Source organism: Strigops habroptila, chromosome 7, assembly GCF_004027225.2.
Source record: "Strigops habroptila isolate Jane chromosome 7, bStrHab1.2.pri, whole genome shotgun sequence".
NCBI classification, from domain to species: Eukaryota; Metazoa; Chordata; class Aves; order Psittaciformes; family Psittacidae; genus Strigops; species Strigops habroptila.
Window position 1 is genome coordinate 52,658,655 of NC_044283.2, and position 15,670 is coordinate 52,674,324.

At 39.8% G+C, this 15,670-nt stretch overlaps 1 protein-coding gene across 2 annotated transcripts; it reads right to left on the bottom strand.

Annotated features, from left to right (window-relative positions):
* Positions 1–534: 534 nt before the first annotated feature.
* BDH2 (3-hydroxybutyrate dehydrogenase 2) lies at positions 535–15,506 on the bottom strand. Of its 2 annotated transcripts, none has more exons than XM_030492751.1 (10): positions 15,423–15,506; positions 12,987–13,067; positions 11,388–11,466; positions 8,160–8,256; positions 7,510–7,618; positions 6,305–6,365; positions 5,549–5,662; positions 4,471–4,529; positions 3,724–3,816; positions 535–2,496 (listed from the first exon to the last, which is right to left on the bottom strand). In XM_030492751.1, exons 2-10 carry the CDS (start codon positions 13,056–13,058, stop codon positions 2,443–2,445), a joined length of 738 nt encoding a protein of 245 aa, XP_030348611.1. In that variant the 5' UTR covers positions 13,059–13,067; positions 15,423–15,506; the 3' UTR covers positions 535–2,442. The 2 variants fall into 2 exon arrangements, with proteins under 2 accessions (XP_030348611.1, XP_030348612.1); XM_030492752.1 differs by lacking the exon at positions 15,423–15,506 and adding an exon at positions 14,104–14,863.
* Positions 15,507–15,670: the final 164 nt, after the last annotated feature.

Below are 15,670 nucleotides of genomic sequence, written 5' to 3' on the forward strand. Positions count from 1 at the left end.
CTGGGTTTTGATCAGTTAAAACGTTCCAGAAGGACTCTGAATCAGGGAAGTCTCTTCCCCCTCCCCGAGAGAAAAGCTTGACCTAGAATATGAAAAGTAAAAAAATTCCTCTTAACGTTATCACTGGGGTAGAAGTTAAAAATAAGAGAATTACCCAGTTGCATTAGGAACAGACCAGGGAATTAACAGGTCACAAAAGTATTAAGAAGCCTTCTCCTTTAATAGTTCCAGCAAGTCTGCTGGGAAACTCCTAGAACACATCTCAGCATTGTAGCTGTTAACACATCCATGAATAGCTTTCCTAGTAAGGTAAGGGGCAGCAATCTCCGCCCATTTTCTTTTTTTTCCTGGCCCACCAGCTTCTCCACTACCACTGAAAAGCCATATACTGTGCTTTTAGCGGAACGTAAAAAGGAAATGGTATTATTTCCTTTTATCGAAGGAGTTCTTTGACAAAAGCAGCATTTCCTGAGTAGCATCTGTTAGATACCAGTGGACTTAGAAATGTTAATAAAGTTCAATATGCAACAGGTGTAATGAATTTTCTCTAAGATTTTTAATTATACTTTCAGAATACACAGTGCAATATTCCTGTGTTACTGCAGTGGGAAGATTCTCTTTTCAAGGTAAGCCTGAAAACACCTACTACAGAGGAGGGACTTTGGCCTTCATATGAAACTCCAAAACCACTGAAACAGTATCCTGCCAGCCTGAACTTGTAACATCTGAATTTATGTCAGTGAACAGTGGTGGAACCGTTTTGGCTAACTTTGGATTTCTGCCTCAGCTCAATCCTGCTTGGCTGCCACAGTCCTTTTTGAAATACCGGATACTCCCCCCCTAATCAAACTACACAAGATCAGAATGCTCCAACCATGATTAAGCATAAAAGTTAAGCCAATAATGAGCCTGAAGAAGCCAACATCCACAATAGTTTCTCATGTGTAAAAGTTACATTTACTTATGATTTTAAAATAAGCAGCCCAATTTTAACTAGACATGTTCCATTATCTTTGAAATCAAATAATTTTTATTAATGTTTCAGCTAATACTGAAAAGCTTTAACAGTAATTTTAAAAATATTAAACAGTAATTTTAAAAACATGGCAGTTGTTACAGAAACACGCACAAAATATTGAACATTTCCCCTGTGCTGATTACTGATTAATCACACTTAGTCCATTTATTAATTCCTCCCCCACATACGTATGTATTTAACATGTATGAATATTATATGAAATTACATACAGCTACATTCACAAACTAGATAAATGGAGCTGCATGCAATTTTTTTTTAAGGTAATCATATTCATAGACAGTCAGCCCATGTAATTCATGTCAATTTTAACAGTATGTAAGCAAAACAAATAGGTTTGGAATTCAGCTTATTAAGTGCCTTAGATCTCTGGGTCAGGATTTATAGCTTTTTTTCCAGAATATGAGACCTTCTGTTAGTAGGTTTCTGATTAATAAATCAAAGCTACAAAATGCTATCACAATAAAAACATAAACACAAATTCTTGTAGAAACAGTCCTTTTCAGAGAAACAGCCTTGTGTTTTAGCATGAACTGTATCGGTATTTGAGAATCAAGCAAGAGAATATCAAAGCCTAGCGCCTAGCATCTAGCATACAGATTTGACAAAATTTGCCCAGTATCAATACATCTTTTTGAAGAGGAATATATCCTGCTCTATCTGGAGTTGTAAAATCCACTCCTTTTGCTTGTGTGCCAGAAGCGTATTCATGGAGATCCACCTGTGTATGTAAGAATAATTCTCCCACATATACCTCCATCCATGCCTACCAGAGCGACATCCTTGTATAGTACTTTGTGTACATGGAAGGATAAAAAAAAAAAAAACAAACTAGTAATGATACTTCCAAGCCCAGTTTAGGAGTGATCTATGCTGTTAATGAAACAGTTCTGGTCTCCCATTTCTCTCACTAAGACCTCTTCTTTACTAGTTATTGTGCTTTCCAAGTGCTTGTAAAACTACACAATTCTTAATGCTCTCTACATTCTATAAGCTTTAGTCTCAAGCATTAGAGCAGGCTCCTCTCCATCATTTCTACTTCATGAAAACAGTGTTTAATTCCTTTCACTCAGATTTGCTTAAAACACAATTCAGATTTTGACATTAAATAATATTCTTTGCCTTCTGAAATCTTACATGTTAAATTGCTATTCTCTCATGTTCTTGGAGTTACCATAAATTGAAGCTACATGAAGTATGTTTTACTCCAGTGTTTCACTATTTAGGGAAAAGTGAATCAGTAAGACCAATCTAGAAAGAGATCACCTAACAGTAAAAATACACCGAATTTGTTTTGAAGGACATCATGTGCGTGATCTGAATCTTTGCCAGCTATCTTATCTGAGAAATACGATCCTCACTTTTTGCCTTTCATGGTACAAATTTCCATTTGCAGGCAGGGTCAATCACAAGCTCCATCCTCCATCAATGATTAGTTCATTACCGGTCACATAGGCAGACTGAAATTACATAAAAAGTAACAATAATTTTAACTATTTTTTCCTGGCTATTTATTACAGGGAAACTCTTTTTCTTTAAATTAAAAGAAAAATAACACCCTGGCATTCTTTTTATACAAGCACTTTTTGTTTTACCTGAATAAATAGAATACAAACAAACTTAGAAACTGAAGCCTTTTGGCTAACTTGGGGGAGTGTATCAGAAGTATTATTAGAAGCAATATTCGCATAAACTAGACTATAGATGTCTTACCTGCAGGAATAATACCTCACACTATGATGTTATTAGCTCAGTTTAGCTGAGCAGAATCTGACCAGGTCAGCCAATAATTACAAGGAGACCTAACTGAAAAGTTAGATCAGGCAGACTGTGAGGTAAGCAACTAAACTGTTGACATTCTTCTCTATGTCAGTACTGAAGCATACTGGAATATATTGGAAAACTGGAAGTCTGTCTACGTATGGTTGACAACCCTATGACCAGACTCGAAAAAATGAGTAGCTTTACAGAAACACTAAAACCAAGATGAAACTGAGAAACAGACTACTGAGAGATAGCAACATTAAGACAGCATTAATTCCATTAAAGTATTGTGTTATGCTCAGTAGGACTGCTGGACAAGCCCAGAGGAATCCAGTCTAGTTTTATATTCATAGTAAATGTATAGCACCCAAAATTACCTTGATACGTGCTCATTAGTATTGGTAGTACTTGCAGTGGTTATTAAGAGTTTGGTGTATAACAACCTCAGTGGGTCTATGGCTTTCCTTATGCTGAAAGGGTAAATTCACTCCGAGCATTAGCCCTGTTAGCTAAAATGGCCAGCAGTTCAATGCAAATATTTGCTCTTGAATAGTGAAGGTATGTGATGATTACTAATTCTACCTCCTTAAAACATGATCTAGCCATGGTACAAACATGGAGAAGCAGACAAGCCTGTTTCTCCTATCATTCAGGATGATCTGGGGTCAGTCAATTTGCTTGGATGACATCAAACCACCAGGCTATGGTACCAAACACCTAATGCCTTACCAATCACTGTCAACATTCAGAGTACTTTTTGCATTATAGGTTGAACTCAGTAAAATATTGTGGGCTGTTGTTTTGGTTTTTGTAATAATCCATCTTAAAGACAATATAAATCCCCCTAAAGCAACTTCTCTCTATTGTGAAACAGCAAAGTAGCACAGGATTCTGTGACAGGAAATTTTATTGTTCATACTTACTTCATCAGAGGCCAAGTACACAAAGAGATGGGCCACTTCTTCAGCAGTAGCCATCCTACCAGTCCTCTGTCTGGCTAGAAAGTCTTTCAATGCCTAGATACACAGGAGCATTTGGTATATCAAAAATGAAAACCAATTATTTTAATCTGAGTAATATGACATGTATAAAGCAATACTGGAAATAAGCCATAAACCACAAATTCTTCTAGTACACTGAATAGGGAATTTATGCTAGAAACAGAAATTACAATATTAACAGTGGTATGAATTTCAGATTGAAAAACAGTAGGAGACTGGACCTAAATCTCTGGTTCTGGAGTAAAGCCAGTGTAAGTCCTTCTTCCTTTGGTGGTAGATATTCCCAGGCCCTTTGTATGAGGGCTCACAGTTATCTAGTCAGTACGGTTAAGCATCCCAAATAATTCTGAAATGCATAGGCCAGGATGCCCTTTCTGTCATGGTTTTGCACTAGTTTGTGACAGCGACATGCTCCAGTAGAAAATGTCTTCCATAGATAACAGACCCTCTGTATTCACTAAGGAACAGTACCCTTCTGAGGCATTTTAGGCTTATGTCTTGGGTACAAACTGACCAAACTATCAAAGGAGACACTACTGTTATGTTATCATTGGTACTCTGAAACAGGGGACATTCCTGAATATGGGCAGAAGTGCAGCTGTGTATTTATTTTTAAAGGGAGTTAAACATATAAACACACACGATCAAACTAATAAATTGCTTTCTCACCTGTTCTGGGTTAGGCCGGGCTTGGATTCTTTCCTGTAAAGATGGAGTGTCAACAGTTCCTAAGCAAAATTTTAAATTCAGTGTTAACAACCACCTGCATCAACAATCGTGACAAAAAATGCTGTTCATCGGTTCTATTGAGAACCAGTTGGCCATGAGGATGATCAGGGGGCTGGAGCACCTCCTATATGAAGACAGGCTGAGAAAGTTGGGGCTGTTCAGCCTGGAGAAGAGAAGGCTGCGTGGAGACCTCACTGCAGCCTTCCAGTATCTGAAGGAGGCCTACAAGGATGCTGGGGAGGGACTCTTCATTAGGTACTGTAGTGACAAGGGGGAATGGGTTTAAACTTAAACAGGGGAAGTTCAGGTTCGATATGAGGAAGAAGTTCTTTACTGTGAGGGTGGTGAGGCGCTGGCACAGGTTGCCCAAAGAAGTGTGAATGCTCCATCCCTGGCAGTGTTCAATCCCAGGATGGACAGGGGCTTGGGCAACACGGTCTAGGGTGAGGTGTCCCTGCCCATGGCAGGGGGGTTGGAACTAGATGATCTTAAGGTCCTTTCCAACCCTAACCATTCTGTGATTCTATCTGTGTGTCTTAACGCTTACGCATAAGTTTGTAATATGATTCAGGACTGCAAAACTATAAATGTAGCAGAGAATTCTAAATTATTGAAATTTGGTCTAACAAAGACCAAATTTCAATATTGAAACAGGAGGCAAGACTTTGAGAATTGGATTCAACACTTTTCAGATGGTTAAACCACGGCTAGCCCTGTTAGCTAGCCCTTGCCTGCTCCTAACTTCCTAGACTATATAGTTGAAAATAAACATCCAAGCAGTGTGTAATGCATATATAATGTGCGTGTGCTGGGTTAACAGACTAAGCGTACAGCTTAACTAGAAAAGTAACAACTTTTCTATGTTAAATCTCAGAAATGTTTCAAGCACATCCTGTACCTTTAGGCTGTTGGTAACTTTAGTTGCCACTTGCAAGTCTATTCTTTGTTAATTATGTCAAAGTAAATTGGGCCTTCTAGTATCTGCTCCTGGTTCACAAAATAATGTATGAATACTTACCAGGACATATGCAGTTGCATCTGATGCCTTGCTCAATGAAATCAGCAGCCAGAGACTTTGTTAGACCAATAACTGCTGCCTTTGAAGTACTATACACACATCTGTTCACAACTCCTAACAGAAGGCCAGTGTGAAGGCAGCGTAGAAACATATTAAAGAAAAAAAGAAAAAGAGAACCAAGTTTGTTCAATATGCACTGCTGGGCCTCAGCATTTCCTGTAGCACCTGCAGTCTCTCTGTAAGGACAGGTGAACAAAAATGCTGACTGCCAGAATGCTGCTCAGGCATACATGAGAGCAAAGACCTTTCAGTTGCGTAAGTTTGGGGAGTGGTCTAAAAAAGCTAACAAAGCAAAGATTTTAGAACAGCAGAGACCCATCTGTTGTCACCATCAGGCTTCCTTGGGAAGCATAGCTACAGTACTGAGGTAATTGTCATTTCTGCACTGTTTCTCTGAAGAGCATATGTAGCAAGGTATCACTGGAAGCAGTTCCTTTTTACTTAATACAAACTGGTAAAAGGATGCTATGAAACATTCAGGACAGATTCAAAAGCTCGAAGGCAGGCATCTTAGTGTTTCTGCAATTTGCCATCTGTGTCCTTGTGTGTACATATGAGTTGATGTGTGCTCTTTTTTTTTTAACTGTATCCCTCCTCAGGCTTGGCAATGCCCTCTCAGTTCAAAGTTGTGCAATGTTTATTTTGCATTCCCATAATTTCTGAGATTTATAGAAGGAACTCTAGCAAGCTACTGACCTTTAATGCTGGATGCCACAGAAGACATATTTATAATATTTCCAGATTTCTGTTTAAGCATCTGCAAAAGAATACTTCAGTCATTCCAGTGCAAACTATTTTGTCATCTGCAGATGCAGCACAATAGCCCATAACAATGCACAGAACAGCCCTACATGCAATTGATATGGAGGGTAACAAAGCTTAATTGGCACAAATGGGTGCTTGTCTCTTTTTTCATCTACCGACTGAAGTAGTAAAGCAGAATCTGAAGTTCTCACTAAGTTCTCCTGAATCATCTCAGGAGTGAAGACTGTGACAGGAAAGGATTTTTTTCCTGTCATAGCCACCTTGCAATCATTGCCCTCTTGTCACCACAGTAAGCTACTCTATGTAGCAACTCTGCTTATGCCATCTACCAATGCAGTTACTCACTGATCCCATTCAAACCCTAGCTTTGCAGAAGACTAAATCACAACTCTAGCATCTTTGAATTGTAGCTAGATTTCTTCAAGTTATAACCTTTTCAGGCATCCTAAAACCTAAGATGCCTAAAGTTGTTATATAACAAACTTTGAAAATTGATATCAGCTAAAAAAACCCCACAAAACAACCAACAAACCAAAAACCAAAATAAACAAAAAGGACTGGAACAACACTGAAAAGAGTAATTGTCATCCAGTCATGGTCACAGCTTCCACATCTGGCCTTTGCATTTACAGGAATACAAACTCCTTGTTCAGTTCACAAGTTTCTGTAGTCCCCAACCTAGTTATTATGTCAACAAGTGTCCTCACACTGCTACACTGTTCTGATACAACTAGCACGTTGCCATCAGTGGCACTGAATCACTTCACAAGATAGTTTCCAGAGTTCCATAAAATTTATGTTAATATATATTATTTACAAGTATTTTGTAGCAGTGGTACTGTGCAGCTGTGTGCTATAGTATCATATGGTAGCACTGTATTGCAATGGCTCCCTTGCTGCTCTGCATTTGAAGGATTTTAGTTACATATTACATAGGGCAAACCCACAGAATGTATCTTCTCTACCACATCCTTTAGACAGATTGAAGGACTATACAATGCAGAGAATGTTTTAGAAGCTTCATACTAGTATTTTTATCTCAAATCCCACGCTGTCACAGTGTCAACAACCGAGAACTCTCACACTTTAAACACAGTGCAGCAGAGACTAAAAAATCATGGGCAAACAATCCTTACCTTAGGAAGGAATGTCTTGATCATTAGATACATGCTGCGAACATTGAGGTTCATAGTGAAGTTCCAGTCTTGATCCTCACAGTCCAGAATGGTTCCGTGATGAACAAACCTGGAATAAGTGCATGAAGTGGATTACTGTCTGTGGTTTACACTTCCGTGGCTTTTAATGCACATTTTTCCATACAATTTTGCAGTAGATAACTCTTCCAACCTTGAAAAGGAGGGACGAGAGCTCTTTCAAAGAAAGCAAGCAACAGTGTATTTCTTCTCATGAGTATTGGGGACACAAGGCAGACTCGGTATGTGCAAAGAAATGCTTGGCAATAGGGACAGAAAAACAAAACTAAAAAAAGCAGAGCACTAGCAGACCCTCAGCTTTGCTCACTGTTGTGCTAGGAGGGCCAAAGCCACCAGTATTGGGCACCCATAGAGTGGGGAAAACACAACAAATGCTAGAGGCATTCTATCTTGGCCTGGGTATCATGGCTGTATAAGAGAAGTTCAGGTTTAATGTAAACACGTGAAAGTTTGTCTTAAAGGCATAAAATTAATTAAAGCAAAAGAAATAAGATGCATTTCAGTAAAATAAAGTACTTCTGGAGGACAGGGAGAACTGGAAAAAAATGTAGGATCAAATAGAAGCTGGTTACCCTGCAATGTTACAGAGGACGTCAATCTTTTCAATCTCCTTGGCCAGATTTTCTATCTGCTCCTTTTTGGTGACATCCAGAACCCGTATTTGAATGCCTAGAAAAACATGGTATTTGCTTCACTGTATTTGACTAAGGATCAGCTGTTTATTTTTCTGAAGTGTTGAGGATTGCACCTACAATTTAAGGCAGTGGCTTGGCAGGAGCAGCCCCCACTCAGTGGTGCATCACGACATGAAGACTCACTGAGTGAGAGCTGTAGTTAATCATTAGGTTAGTGCAGTGGTTAAATCAGGACAGCAATGGACAGCAGGTCATGCTTCCTAAAATTTCAGAAGGGAATTAAGGAAAGATCAACTCATTTGATTTGTTGTAACAGCATCACACAAGCAGATGAGCTAACATCATTTACCATAAAAACATTTCCAATAAACTTGAATTCCACTATACTTTCAAACGGAACAATTACAGAACCTGTATAATCATAACAAATTTTCATGCCCATTATTATAGAATATTACTTGGAACTAGTTACATGTGTGACACTCGCAGTCACATTATGTGCCATCTATCCATGCATAGTTGAGGATATTATGAATTAGCTTTATATAATTCAATTAATGAGGAAAAGTGATTTTGCATAAGCTATTAACTCATATTACCTGGAATACTATCACAGCAATTATTTAATTGCAAAAACATATGCATCATATTTGCCAACTTGTTCATAATCAAACAAAAGGCAGCTTGAAATCTTATTGCTTTTCACTGTAACTGTCTACTTCAGCTCCTGACAGCTGTCACTGTCAGTGCTTATAGCACCAGCTGTCCGAGGGCCATACCTTCAGGAAAGACACTGATAAAAAAATAACCCTTCTATTTTGTGCAGAGAAGTTATCTCTGAAAGACCGAGACACATAACTGCTGCAAAACAGGGACAGGCACAACTCTTCCAAACACTTTTCGATAGAATCAGCCCCTCTAACAGAACTGTTTTAGGGCCAACCTGCAGTGCCATCCCCAGGACTGAAGTGAAAAAAGCAACGTAAAAGAACTACACTTCCAGATGGGCTGTAAGGGGGTACAATCTATGTGTTCTTTCACCTCATTTTATTGAAGTGGCTTCAGCAACCTAACGCAACTAGCTATTCTCACCCATGTCAGGGCTGAATCCTTAGCACGGAATAGGCCTACTTCACAATACACTTTGCCTGCACCCTCACTCCATACTGCATGTAAAGACTGAGCTGTGCAGCCTTTTCAAATACACAAACTTTTCATTTAAAGGAAACCTGGATGAGTGGAAAAGAAGGAGTCAGGGTATACTCCAGTAATTCCCTTAGCAGGTACAATTAGGCTCCCAGAGCAGCAAGACTTGCTGCTGATCATCCTTTTGCCACAGCCTGGTCACAGCATATCCATTATCTAGGATGAAGGGACATCTAATGCAGAACATGCCTGTATCCCCATAGTTCAGTTTATGGTTTTTTTTAATTTAGCCATGTGCAACTAGTGACACAAAGTCTAATAAACTTCTACAACTATCTATTGAGAGACTGTTGAGCAGATGGAGCCAGTCTTCTCAGAGGTCCACAGCAGAAAGATGAAAGTCAACAGAAAGAAGTTGGAACATGGGAAAGTCTGACTGAATATAAGGTGTTTGGTTGTTGTGGATTTTGGTGTTTGTTTGGAGGTTTTTTTCTTGTTTGTTTTTAAATATCATTATTATTTTAAAACCATGAGGGCAGTTGCACTGGAACAGGGGCCTACAGAGGTTTTTGAGGAAATTCCATCCTTGGAGATGTTCAGAACTTCACTCAACACAGCCCTGAGCAACCTGCTCTAAACAGAGCCACTTTGAGCAATAGGCAGGACTGTAAGGACAGAGCAGGCAAGACATTTATGGCCTTCAGAGGTCTCATCCAGCATACATTATTCTAGACATACTGTAGAGCTGTCTGTAAAGCATCTGAGTGATGTCTGAATTATGGGAGAATTTGATCTGAAATGGATAAAATCCTGTTTCTTTTGAAGCCAAACTGACAAGTCCTTGAGCAGGTTTTATGTGCCTTAGTTAAATGATACAGACACTTTTGAAGAGATTTGTGTATAACGATGCAATTAAGACTACAGGCTGGGGATTTACATCAGCACTGGAATTACCTCTCCTGGATAAAATTCAAAGACCACAATGTGCCAAGCCTTGATGAATTATAGCTTAACTAATCATATGTCAAGAGGATGGAAACGGCTCTGAGTATATGGAAAATTACCTCTTGTGAACATAGCAGCAGAAGGAAAAAAACACACAGTTGAAAACATAACACTTTTCTAAACACCTGCAGAATGAACGTGGAAAAGTCCTAAAGTTCCCAAAGACTTACAAAGGGATTGCTTGTGGTGAACTCCAGCCAGTAGAGACCAATGTTCACTCTAAAAGCCGTGCTAGAGAAAAGTGGTTTTGCATATTTGACTGTCACCCTATAACAGGAATTCCTTAAATCCAATTCCTTCCATCAAATTAAGCTGGAAGAATTTTCAGTTGTAAAATATATCCAAGTCCTATTTTTATTACTATAATGTCGTGCACTCGCATCACTTATGACTAAGAAACACAGCGATGTAAAACTGCTCCTTGCAGTATGTTCCTGTGATGTCAGCAGGAAAGTCATCTTCAGGCCTGAGCATCTGTGCAAACTGAACAGGCTTATCTAGTGTTGATGGGATGAGTTTCTGAAGACATATGAAACTCTACTAGGTACCTATCCTCTCAACACGTTCCTTCGTAACTATGTGCCACGGAAATGCAAGACACTAAATTTACTTTTTTGATTAGCTGGATGTTAGCTGTTGTGATGAGTGAAAAGCATTCTGTGCCTTTTATAGTGCTGTGTTTGACAATTAGCCCAGCGCTCTCAAAAGGTAACTGAAATGGGTGCCACTCTGGGAAGCAGAAATAAGGTGCTTCTGTGACTCAAGAAACTCAAAGTTATTTCACATGCCTGGCATAATACTCTGTCTGATATGCTGATGTTGCAGTATGTTACATGCTGAATCTCTGCCATTCCATACCGCAGAATAAAGCAATGCCAGAACGCAAAGAACTAGTCTGGATATTTTCCACTTTTTTCCTGGTCTTTGAAGTTTGCCCTATCTTCAAGTTAGATTTCAGCCAGTCTACACCAAAACTTGCAAGAGCTGAATCAACGCCTACTGTAGGTCATTTACCTGGATACTTCTCCAGTTCTTGCAGCTTAGACTCATTGATGTCTGTAGCAATGACTTTGGCTCCTTCTTTTGCAAAAGCCTGAAGAATACAAGAGAAGCAGTTTATATTCAGATATTCCAGATCTTACCAGAAATAAAATTTGCTTTCTTCTCCTTTCCTTTTTGGCTTGAATAAAAGCTGGCTGAAGGCAGCAGATCTCTCACATTTCATTTTGGCCATGTCAGGGAGTAATGGGCATCAATTACCACACATCCTGGGGACAACTAAGTAACTGTATGTGATACAAGACAAAAGTTAAGATCTTTTCCTTAAACTAAGGAATCCATAAATTCAGTATAAGAACAGTAACCAGACTAAGACAACCGGTACTAGTATTGCCCTTACTAGCTGCATGGACGCTAGTAAGCATGTTACAAACACGTAGGGCTAGAATTGTCTATCTTACTGGATTTAAATGGGATTTGACAGATAAAGGCAAATACAAAGACAGACACAAGTCATGAAATGGCAATATATAAATTTTATGAAAACACTTTGCATCCAAACCATTAGAATAGAGCAGTATTAAAAAAAACATGACTTTCTTTGGCACTTAACCAGAGATACTCCCTCATTCTTGACACTCCCCTCAAAGCCTGCTTTCTCTGCACTGTGATTACAAATAAATCAACAGCTACGCTAACAAAGTAACCTCCATGTCAAAAGTACTCTGACACTTCAGATGTAGGCCCTAATCTTCAAAATAAGTGTCTCAAGTGCAGCTTAAAAGGATAGTGGCATTAAACATGCCAGCCTTCCTTCCATGGCTTTTTGGGTATTTACAAGTTTACAATTACCTACTCCTTTGGACTAAGTGTTTTAATGTAAGTGCCAAGATTAGCAGTCTCCTGAATTCTTAACTGTATGCATATGAAACTAAACAGATTGCCAAAAATACTTCTTACAGGAGCTTTTCCTGGCTTGTTGATTACATTATGGAGATACTGAGATAACCCTACTAGTTCCTCTATCTGCTGTGGAAGAATGAAGTGGCAGGGGAAGAACTGGTCAAAAGGAATTAAAAGGTAGCCAGAAAGTTAATACATATGTTGAATTCTGTTTAACAGTAATAAAATAAAATTTGTAAATGATTTCTCACAGTTGCTCATGGTAAACAACACTGTAGCTGTGCAGTCAGTATTGTACAGACTTAGCTATGTCAATGATTAATGTAGATAAAATATCGTGGCTTTACTGTAGGGTATAACAGGAAATATTCCCTCTATCCTTATCTTCTTCCAGAGCAAAGCAGCAGAGATATTGGATTAAAGGTACAGATAGTGCCAGCTGTATATTGTTAGAGAAGCAGTTGCAACTGTCCTCAAATCTTGCTCTTACCCTTGCCTGATGCCACCACTTGGAGCCTCAGACTTTACGAAATTCAAACAGCACAAAGCATGCAGTATAGTGACTCTATTATTCCCTGAATTTTTCAATGAACAGTTCTGGCTTCATCTACGGTTTATGAATTCAAGAACTTGTTTGGTGCAGGCATCTTTGGACTAGCTAGCATTAGAGACCTAGCTTAGGTACAGGAGAACAAACATCTTCCCACTTACTATAGCAGCTGCTCGTCCAATCCCCTGTGCTGCTGCTGACAGCAGTATGACCTTCCCGTCAAGCCGACCCATGCTGCTGACCTGTGCAGACAGAAGATGTCACAGAATCTTTAACAAAACGATGAGCCAACCACACTCCCTGGGAATCCAATGCAGACCCGTCGCAAAAACTAGACATGATTCTGAGTACCTCTGCCATTAAATCATGTCAGACTATCCTGTTTGGCTGCAGTGTGACCCTGCGTCACCCAGGGTGCTGAGGGGGGGCTGCCTCAATCTTTATTGTTTTGGTTTAGTTTTTTAATATAGTAAGAACTCCAAAAATATCAAAAGATATTTGAGCTCAAAAGCCAAGCTTTTTTGTAACAGAAACCATGCTTTTTTCTTTAGCAGGAAAAAAAAAAAAAAGTTAAGATAAAACAGAAGTACAATAGTTCACAATCTAGTGTTTCCACTGCCCACTGTGCTCTTACAAAGCAGTCTTCCTTCTATTCCTCTCAAACTCACCAACTTCCTACATTGCAATAAATTCCACACAATATCCTAGGCCTTGGTGTTGGCTCTGAATTGTCTCAGGGAACTTCTAGCACTGCAAATTCCCAGCTCCAACAACGCAGGAGAGAGGGAGGAATGATAAAGCTCTGTCCTCTCCTGCCCTTCTCACCTTCCTCGCTCTCAGGGAACTACTGAGCACGTGTAGGACAAGCAATAAGGAACCTCTAGGATGTTCCACCTTATTCAATGTGCAGCAGCCAAAAGGCAAAACATTGCCCTCTTATCTTCTGCCCAAGCGTACACTTTGAAATGTTGTGGCATGTTTAAAGAAAAACAGCATGTAAAGTTGAGGATACAACTAAATAGCTAAAAGCAAATGCAATCCTCTCCCTCCTGTGGATTTTCCATTATTTAAGGGATAAACTACTGAATAGGATACTTCAGAGTGAGGTCACTGTGTTTCGGTCAAAGTGTAGTATCTGGTATTTGTTAACTAGGTTAGCAATAAGTAAAACTTTCTGCACTTTTAACCCCCAGAGCAAAATTTGTTTATATAGCTATGAGTGTAGAAAGGTATCCCAAGAACCTGAAGTCTTAAAAAATATGCATGAATCCAACATACCAAGTACTTCACTGAGAAGTTAAGATAAAGATGCCATAATCTCCCCTAAATTAGCAGACAATGCTGTCATCTAAAGATGCTCAAATCCAAGCTGTGGCTCAGATTACAAAGTCGAATTCAGTGTCCTGTATCTTTAACCAAATTATTGATTTATCTGATTTTGACCAGAAATCCCGTCTATTTTCTCAGCAGCTTTTCCCTACAAAAGTTGCAGCAAAACCAGTGTTACCCTGAAGGTTTCAGATTCAACAAATCATACTACTTCTGAAGCAACTGAATGGAAAAAGTCTTTATATTCTAACATATAAACCAAAAGATTTAATGGTTTTAAGTTAGAGTTGCAGATTATGTATCAAGACCAATCAACTTCCCACAGACTGCAGTTCTTCATGAGCTGCTCCAGCATGAGTCCCTTCCACAGGGTGCAATCCTGCAGGAACAGGCTGCTCCAGCGTGGACCCCCGTAGGGTCACAAGTTCTGCAGCAAACCTGCTCCACTGTGGGCTCCTCTCTCCGTGAGCCACAGTTACTGCCAGGAGCCTGCTTCAGCACAGGTTTCCCCAGGGTTACAGCCTCCTTTGGGCATCCGCCTGCTCTGGTGTGGGGTCCTCCCCAGGCTGCAGGTGTATATCTGCTCCACCACGGACATCCATGGGCTGCACCACAGGCTGCAGGGGAATCTCAGCTCCAGTGCCGAGTGCACTTCCTCCCCTCCTGCTGCACTGATGTGGGTGTCTGCAGAGCTGTCCCTCTCACATGTTCTCACTCTCTCTGGCTGCAATTGCTCCTGTGCAGCGACTTTCCCTCTCTTTTTAAACACATTATCCCAGAGGCACTACCACTATCACTGATGGGCTCGGCCTTGGCCAGCAGCGGGTCAGTCTCGGATCCGGCTGGCATTAGCTCTGCCGGACACCCAGGAAACTTCTAGATGCTTCTCACGGAAACCGCTGCACTATTTCCTCCCCCCTGCTACCCAAACCTTGCCACGCAAAACTTATACGCTCTCTGAAGGCAGAGGAAGCTTTTTTGGGTCTTTTTTGTCACATGTATCTTTTCAGCAGAAAACAGACAACAAAACCTGATCAGTTCAAGTACTTCTGTAAATCACCTTAACGCTTTGGAAGCACAACACGCTATAAATTCATTTTTCAACCTAACAAACATGCACAATGCTTTTTCCCAACGAAACGTGCACAATAAATATTTTTCAAACAAGCAAGCACAAGAAATACATTTTTCAATCTAACAATCAGTTTTTATAAACATTAGCCGGTTCTATGAGGCATTGCAAAATAAATGTTAATACAGTCACTCACCAAGAGAGCGCAATCAGCTCGTTATATTGCTGACCGTTGATCAAAATGAAGTTCAGTATCTTTTCTGCTGTGCTTACTGGGAGTTGTGGTCTAAGCGGTGAACTTCTCTAGAACGCAATTTCCTGTTGAAACGTTGAGATGCCGCCACCTACCGAAACTCGAGACTTAGCGCTGTGGTTTTCTTCCTGGCACAGGAAAGGCCAAAATCCACAAGATTCTCAGCGGAACAGGCCACAAACATGGTTTTT